An 8,585-nucleotide genomic window follows, 5' to 3' on the forward strand; every position below is an offset into this window, starting at 1 on the left:
TGGGGGGTTTGTCGCCCTCCCCGCACGTGGTGGACTCCAGGGCCCTGGAGCGCTGGTTTGTTTTTACTTAAAAATATCATTTCCGGGGGAAGGTCTCAAAGCGAGTTTATGTATTGCAGTGTCCCTTGGCCTCCACCCCCCAGGCGCCAGGAGCAATGCCACGGAGCTTGTGACAACCAGAATCTTCTCCAGATGTCACCAGCTCGCCGCGTGACCTGCCAGATCCCTTTGCCTAGAAAAAAAACCGGTTTCGGCACCCTGGGGAAGGGGCTTGCCCTCCCCCAAAGCTTTGTGATTCTTGGTCCCGTGACTCAGTCTGTGCTCAGAGATGGATTTTGCCTCAAGAAAGGGAAAGTGAAGAGACTCGTTTCCAGGCATCACTCACGATGTGCACGAGGCTGACAGGTGGAAAACAGTATTTATTGATATGCTAAGAATTAACAGAAGGGAAGACAAAAACCTGACACCATCCGCTAATGTCTTTCCCCTGCAAAATAAATTAACATCAGTCAAAAAAAGAGAATCTGCAATGTATGCCTAGTGTTAGTTCTCCAAAAATACTAGAAAAGCAACAGAACCTTTAGATGTACTTAGGCAAAAATCTGGTCATCTAGGCGGCACCTCGCCCCTCCTCCCACCCCTCCCAGGAAACCACTGTGGGCTTCCTAGGGGAAGCATTTTCTCTAACTGGTAGGTCCTGACTGAATATGGGGGCTGGGCTGCTGTCCTGTTTCAACAAAGACCTTTAAGCTTCCCAGGGCCGCAGCCATAGTTTAAAGCAATTAGAAGCGGCATACATGAATGATTTTTTATTTTAATTAAAAAACACAAATCAAGCCAGCAATTGGCACTGATCCAAAGCTCTGGTCCCCACCCAATTCCCCCTAATGAAACCTCTAGGCCTGGGTCAGAATTTTGAGTGTAACCGAAACAAGGAACACTCTTTTTGGTACCAAAAAATATATATAAAAAAAGGTCAAACCCTCTTAACAAGAGGACAGACTGGCCACCTCCTCCCTCCTGTCCATAACGAGCAAACAGAGACTCAGCTACTCAAACTCCCATTCAGTATACGCTGCCACGGGGTCCACGCAGGAGACCCTGCGGGTTCGGAGACACGGGGGAGGGGGTCTCAAATCAGATGACTGAAGTCCGGCCACACACGCACGCCCACCACACTCACGCACACATAGCAGCAAATAACAAAAAGTACTACTTTTATTGGTAAACATGGCCATCGCGTCTTCGGTGTAGGCAGTCGTGCCTGCATGGGTGCATGCACGCACGCACCCATGCATGCACGCACCCTTTTAAACATGAGCCTCTCGGACTGATCAGCACCAGAATACAACCACACGACACAGCAAGAAGGCAAAGTGGCCCGGAGTAAGTAAGGTGTTTGCAGATTCAACTTTGGGACTGAAGTAGCTGGTAAACAGAAAGGCACCACGTCGGGGGGCAGACACTCGTCTGTCCGACGGCTCCCGGAGGCCCGGGCTGTCCCAGAGGCTTGGGGAACCGCTGCAGGCCTGGCTCTGCCGCCTCCAGGGCAGCTTGGTGCCCGGCAGGAAAGAGGGGCTGAGAAAGCTGGAGGCAGTCAGCTCCCCGAGGAGCCCGCTCGTCACACCTGGGCCTCTGGGCACCGGAGGGGGAGCTGGTGCCAGGTGCCCCGGGACCCCTTTCTTCCAGACTGTGCAGTGTGAGCCACGATGCCGCCCCCCACTTTCCAGCCTGGTTGTCTGGGACCCCCTGCCCTCAGATCTGCCCCTGCCACCGCCCAGCATGGCTGCCGCACGGGGACCCGGGAGCTGTCTCTGGACGCCCCTCGATGAGTCCGTGGACACGTGTCTGTCCCCAAAGGCACACTGTTGAAATTGATTCAGATACACAAAAAGCCATCTTTCTATTTGGCGCGTAGGGGGAGGGACCTGGGGGTTGAAGGTCTGGTGGGCCCACCGTTCAGAGAGCAGAGCCCCGTGTCGGGCTCCCGTGATCAAGGCAACGGGGCACGGAGGGGGAGGGTGCCCACACCTGCCGGCTGGCGGCCACCGACAGCCGAGGCAGAGGGGACCCACGCCTCCACTTTTGGCATCACAACGTCCCCACTCTTTGACCTGCCTTTCCGCAGCCACACAAGGCAGCCGTCTGGTGAGGGGCAGGCAGACCTACCCTTTCCCAGGGGCCCTCCAACAGGCAGGGCGCCCGGATCGTGCCCTACTTCCGAATGGTCCAAGGACACAGCCTTGCAGCTGGGAGGGAGCACACGGAACCCCAGAAGGTGGGAGGGATTGTCAGGGAGAGACGGCCGGGGGTGGGAGCTGGGCTGAGCACCTGCCCCGCCACCACCTTCCGGGGCTCTCGGGGCCGCGGCTGCCCTGGCACGCCATGGCACAAAGGAGGGCAGCCAGAGGGACACTCTTCTGCTTCTGCTCCCCAAAACACGGGGGTTCTAGATGAAACCACTGCGGGCCCAGCCCCTCCTGGTTCACGATGGCTTCTAGAACATTCGGTGCTGCAGCTGTTTGCCCGAACTGGGGTCACAGGGCACCAAGGGAGGTCTGCAGGGCTCTGGAGCACGGTTACAGCCAGTGCCCGTCCTACTTCAGGCTGTGGCCCTCACTGGCAGCGTGGGGGCGGGACAGACCCTAGTCCTCCGCAGCTCAGGCGCTGAGGGGAATCCTGACTGTGAGGTCCCTTCCCGGCCCCCGGCCCACCTCCTTAAAAAACCAGCTGAGCCCGTGCTCGGTCCCTCCAGGCCGGGGCCGACCGCCCCACCCCGCCACCTCCCGGGCCATGCTCCTTCTCTGCCGCCGGATCTCTCCTGACAGCCGCACGCCTGGGAAACCCGGAGGAGAGCAGGCCGCATGGGCGGGGCGGGCAGTTTGAACAGCCAGCGGGGCGGCCTTGAGAAACGTTCAGCGGGACGCGCGGACACAGACTTCCTGAGGCATACGGGAAGCGAAGCAAAGGCCCGGAGGTAGGCGTGAGGGCAAGGCCAGGCCTTGGCAAGGCATCGAGGTACAGCCCGGCCCGGAGCCACAGGTGGGGCCTGGGGGCGTCCCCTCCAAGCCTGCCCTCGAAGGAGGCTGTGGGACCCTGGAGAGGCCGGGCTGCAGGGCAGCACAGAGCCGGAGGCCAGACAAGGGCGGCCGGCGGCCCCGGGTCATCAGTAATGTCTCAGGTTGAAGAAGCCCACGCTGGTGGGGGACTCCTTCACCGTGACGGTGATGAGGTTGGCGGTGACGTCGGTGACGAAGACGTGCTCGATGAGGCTGCGGGTGGGCTTCCAATCCTGGCTGGTCTGCACCGACACGGACAGGTTTGGTCCGGCGCCGGGCGACGCCGGGTCAGGGTCGGGGTCGGAGCTGCTGTGCTCCTCCTCGGTGCTCACCTCGGACGCCAAGGCCGCCCTGCGTGCGTCTCCCGGGGCCGCGTGGCCCTCCTGCCCCCCAGGGGCCATGCCGCCCTTGGCGCAGTCTCTCTTGCCTGTGGGGGCGGGCAGAGCGGCCCCCCTGGGAGCCGGCTTCTCGCTCTTGCTGCTGTCGGAGGACACGCCAGCCCCGCTCCCTGCGGGGGGGCCGCCCCCGGTGCTCTTCCCGGTGGCCGGGTTGGCAGCGGTGACGCCCTTGGTGGCTGCGGGATGGCGGGCGGCCATGCCACCCCCTGGCGTGCTGTTCTTGACACTCTGTAGGTCCAAGACCTGGAGGCTCAGCTCCTGGGTGGCCGCAGGCTGGGAGCCCAGGCACCCGGCAGGGGCCTTGCCACTGCCGTGGATGTAGGGGGCCCCTCCTGCGCTGCCCCCTTTCGGCTCCGCGGTCCCACTGCCGGGGGCCTTTGGGGCTTTGCTTCCAGGGGGGCTCATCCCCAGCTCCCCCTTCTGTGTCCTCACCTTGAGGTCCAGCCCGAGGCCGCACTTGCCAGCGGTCTGGGCCTTGAGCGCCAGTCTGCTGGCAGCCTGGGCCTGGCTCTGGCTCATGCGGTTCATGTAGTGCACGATGGAGCTCTGCCAGCTGAGGCCACCGCGGCTGGGGCTGCCGGCCATGCCCTTCATCAGGCTGGCCAGGTTCTCCGGGCTGGCCATGGTGCCGGGGCCGCCGCACGCCTCTTTGGCATGGGCCTTCAGGGCTGCCAGGCCCGCCACGGGGGCGCTGAGCGGAGGGGGCAGCTTGCCGGACGCTGCGCCCAGGTCCTTCCCCGCGGTTTTCAGCACCTTGGCCAGGTTCACGGGTCTCCGGGCCGCCTTCTGCTCCGGCGGCAGGGGCTTGCGGCCCCGCTTCTTCCGGATGGGGTCCTTCAACTCAGGCTTGGCCACCAAGATCTGGGCCTTCTTCTGAGGCACTGGGTGGGTCTCGCGGCCCCGGGGACCCCTCTTGGCGTCTAAGTCGCTGTCCTCCTCTTCGTCCGAGGACGTGGAAGACGACGTGGAGGAAGACGAGGAGCTGCTGGACTTGGAGGGCGCGTCCGGTTCCTGCAAGACAGAGCGGAGGTGTCACTGGGCCCCCGGGTCCAGAGGGCATCACGTGCCTCCAGGCCAAAGCCTCTGCTGGCTTCCAGGGGGAGAAGCAGCCAAGAGGGATTGAGCCCTCACCACCCTGTTCCGGAAGAGATTCGGAAAGTCCTCCCGAGTCCGCGGAACAAAAAAAAAGCCAGGCGGGTCAGGAAATCAGAGCAGAGCCAAGGCCACACGCTGTCACGTCCGCGCCTTGTCGCCGATGCTACGGCTGAGACTGGGACGCAGACGCCCCCTCCCCCCAGGAGGGGACGTGGGGACCAGCATGATCCCTAGGCCTCCGGTCGAGCAGCGGGCTCTGCGACCGAACGCCGAGGTGACATCCTGCTTCCATCGTCGCACCTCCAAACGCGACCCCTTCGGCACATCCCTGTGACCATGAAAACAAACGGCCACCTCCCATCTTCGGGGCGTCTCCCCAAATGCAAGTAAGCGCACCCCACTTCCCACTGGCTTGGGGGCTCAAGAGGTGCACCACAGGGGGCCGGAGCCAGCGCGGGGCCCCTGCTGCAGGGCTTGCCGCCTTCCGCTGGGGGCGACCGCACTCCAGCTGGAGCTCAGGGCCTCCTCGTGCAGCCAGGCCCCCAGCTGGTCACCGCAGCTGGTGGGAGCCGAGCCACAGGGCTGGCCGGCGTCGCCTCTCTCCGCCAACACCCCATGTTCGCCCGCGCGGGGGCCCCTCAGCCCCTGGCCCGTAAGGCAAGGTTTCCACAGCGTCCCACGAGGGTGGTTTTTGTAAGTGACTGAGCTGTGGGTCACAGGGTGCAGTTTCGAGATCCTGGGGCAGGGTCTCCGAGAAGGGAACCGGAGACACACTCGAGACCGAGGCCACGACCGTTTCCCCCCAACCTGCCTCTGAACTGCTCAAGGAAGGCGCTGCGTGCATACCGTGAGTCGTGAACCTGTGAGCGCCTACTGTGTGCATGCCTCCCGTCCCTCTCTGCTCCCTGGGCCGCCAGCAGTGACACAGGGGTCAGCAGCCTAGTCTGACCGTGCTGTCCATGAGGGACACGGAATGAACAAGAAACCAGCCCTGGAGGGGGTTGGCCACTGCAGGGCGCTGCTGGGGGCAGGGGCAGGGCGGGCGGGGAGCTGGGCCTGCCACTGCCCCCTGCTGGCTCAGGCACAGGCGAGGAAGGAAGCCTGAGCAAGGGCGCCGCCTCTGTGGAGGCGCCGGCCCAGGCCCATTCCCCGAAGCCCCCAACTCTGCTGCGGCGCCTTCCGCTCTGCCCAGAGTGCGAGCTCGGAGGGCAGGAGCCGAGTCCGGCCAGCAGCCACCCACCTTGAGCTTGGAGTGCCGGCCACAGGACATCACCGTGTGCTTCCGGGGCCTGCCCCTGGGCCGCTTGCCTCGCTTCCGGTTCTGCACCTCCTTCTCGTGTTCCCTGAAGACGGTCACCAATCAGGGTGGGAGAAGGCCCTTGGGCACACCCGCTCCCACCGCATGGGCACCCAGGGCCCCAAACAGCCCCCGACACTCAGGGCCTGGAGGGGCTCATCACCGCCTTCGCTGGCCCATCAGTGAACGCGTTCCTGACAGAAGCCTACACCCACCTCTCTGTGATAAGCTGATTATCTTCTACCCACCCCTTTCCTGTGCGCTCAGACACACACAAGTGAAACAAAATTCCGGGGAGATGGGGAAGGAACCCTTCTCCCGTTTTCTCAGACTCCCCCCTAAGGAGAAGGGGGAACCTTTCACCCGGTGGGAGCCGGCCATTTCAAACAGAAGCCCCAGGCAGGGAGACTCGGCCGAGGGCCCCAGCCTCTGTGCGGCTGCGCGGCGCCCACCCGGAGCACGGGGCGGGGCCCACGGGTCGTTCACGGTGTCCTTTTCTAGGACCTCGCTACCCCCAGCCGCTGTTCTAGATGGACGCGCTGGAGGGGCCTGATCCCGAAGAGGCTGGGGCTCAGCACACAGCTCCAGGAGCACATCTCTAGGCAGCTCCCGGGACCCCTGGGACTCAGGGTCATGAAGCCAAGCAAGCCGCCTCCAGCCCCACCCGGGGGAAGAAACTCGATCCGGAGAAGCTCCAGTAATTAAAACAGCAATCGCCATCTCCGTGGGGCCGGGAGGCCGTCTCTTGAAGAACCCGAGAGCATGAGCAGACGGAGCTCGGAGTGCAGAACGGCCCCTAACCGGCCTCCAGAAAGGGCACGGCCGTCTCGGGGCTCTCCTAGCCCAGGCGGCAGCCTGCACCTGCGGATTCCGAACCTCAGACTCGCCCTTAAAAATGCCACATCACCCCCCCCCCAAGCCCGTGACGGCCGGCTTGCTTCCAGGGCTGGGGGCTCCTCTGGGCACACAGGGGAAGGGAGACCCCCGCCTCCCCCGCCTGCTCTCCCCCACAACGCAAACCAGAACACCCCGCGCTTGGTCCCTGTGCCTCATGGACGTGGGTAAACCTAGTTCTCATCTGCTGTGCGAGCATCACAAGTGAAGTGAGGACACACCCTCTCTCAACAGGATGCTCCCTTGCAGAGAAATGGACCAGATTCCCCCAGCCCCTCCCCCACTTGCGGGACCCCGAGTGTAAATTAAATACACGAACAGAGATCAGCTTATGGAGAAGCTTTTCCAAAGGTGTTCCGGCAAGTTCAGGCTCCCCTCACGTTCGCTTACCCTGCCCAAAGCCTACCTTCATTTTCTTCTCCTGCCATGGCATCTTTGAGAAGACCAAAAATACCGTGCTTCTGGGGTGGGGGGGGGGGGGCGTGGACCGGAGATCGAGCTGGCCAGACTGACCCAGCGCGGGGAAGCTTCTCTGGAACAGGCCGAGCCCCGCGGCCCAGGACGGCCGTCTGTCATTACAAGCGCAAATCTGTCCCGAGACTGGCGGGGGTGCCCGCTTGCTACCACCCGTTTACCGCTCAGTCGGCGCCGCAGCCTGACCTCGGGCCGGCCGCCTCAGCTCCCCCTCTGAGCCTTCTCCTCTTGCTCAGGCAGCCCTGGGCGTCCAGGGCACTAATGTCGCCGCACACCTGACGTCCTGGTTTTCGTTAGCGCTGTTAGCAAGTTACGCCACAAAAACGGCCAACCAGGGGAGCCCGGACTTTTCACGAAGGAACGGAGAAGGTTCGCTGTTGCACCCGTGGCCGTCTGAAAGGCCAAATGCAGGCACGCTGAGGAAGGTGGGGGGGGGGGTCTCGCCGGGGCCTCAGGGCTGCTCCCACCTTCACAGCCCCGGGACCCACAGCTACTGGCGCTCAGACAGCAGCCCAAGCCCACGACCCCGGGAAGGCCAGCGTGCCCCGCGACTGGCCACTGTCTCCCCAACCCGGGGCCCCTTCCCACACGTGCTAATAACTTTCTCACTTCTTCTGGAAGGCCAGGAGCAGCCTCGGGTCCAGGATATTTTCCTCTGGCTCCCAGCTGTTGTGTCTGGAAGAGAAAAAACAAGGCGTCAAGAAACACGGGCAGTGAGTGACCAGCAGCTACTTCAGAAAACTGCTGCCCCCCAATTCCTGGGGAGGGCAAGGGCACGGGCACCAGAATGCGGAGGCAGAGCCCCCCCAACCCCACCGGTGCGCAGGGTGAATGGCTGCACACTGGGGTCCTGAAGCCAACACCTTAGCCCAAACTTAAAGGGAAGCCACTGCCTCACCCCCCAATTCATATTAGGCCTCAGGAAAACTCCCCGGTCCCCCCCTGGGAGGAAATCGAATCCCAGTAAGATGGGAAGTAGCCGGGAGGGAAGCCCCCAAACCCTGGCCCGGATCCAGGAAGGGAGGGGCAGGCCGCTCCAGGACGCAGGGAGGGGAAGGCCGAGGGGCACAGAAGTGCGGCCCAAAGATTAAGAACAATGTGGCTGGCGCCCACGGGACGGGAAAGCGAAGGGAAAAGAGTGGGGTCCGGGAAGAGACGGGTGCGCCCAAGGGGCTGTAAACAGAGCTCCTTCCGGGGGTGCCGAATACCCTTCCTTACTTTAAAAGGGGAAAAAGAAGAAAAAAAAGAAGAAAGAAGCCCTACGTCCACCAATAGAAAGCTCAGGTTACAGCGAGGAAAATGTGGACGGGAGGAGGGGGGACTCGCGTCCCGCGCGCAGGGCCGAGGCGGGCGGGGGGCGTAAGCAAC

The 8,585-nt window shown here is 63.0% G+C and overlaps 1 protein-coding gene across 1 annotated transcript in view; it reads right to left on the reverse strand.

The window, feature by feature from the left end:
• Positions 1 to 399: 399 nt before the first annotated feature.
• CBX2 (chromobox 2) overlaps positions 400 to 8,585 on the reverse strand; it is a 12,698-nt gene continuing 4,512 nt past the window's right edge. The window contains exons 2-4 of the mRNA XM_029927127.1: positions 7,827 to 7,945; positions 5,793 to 5,895; positions 400 to 4,468 (exon numbers count right to left, since the gene is read on the reverse strand). Of these exons, the coding sequence (XP_029782987.1) occupies positions 3,167 to 4,468; positions 5,793 to 5,895; positions 7,827 to 7,945 (1,524 nt within the window). The 3' untranslated portion in view covers positions 400 to 3,166. The remainder of the gene's footprint in view (positions 4,469 to 5,792; positions 5,896 to 7,826; positions 7,946 to 8,585) is intronic.

This window comes from Suricata suricatta, chromosome 17, assembly GCF_006229205.1.
Source record: "Suricata suricatta isolate VVHF042 chromosome 17, meerkat_22Aug2017_6uvM2_HiC, whole genome shotgun sequence".
NCBI lineage: Eukaryota > Metazoa > Chordata > Mammalia > Carnivora > Herpestidae > Suricata > Suricata suricatta.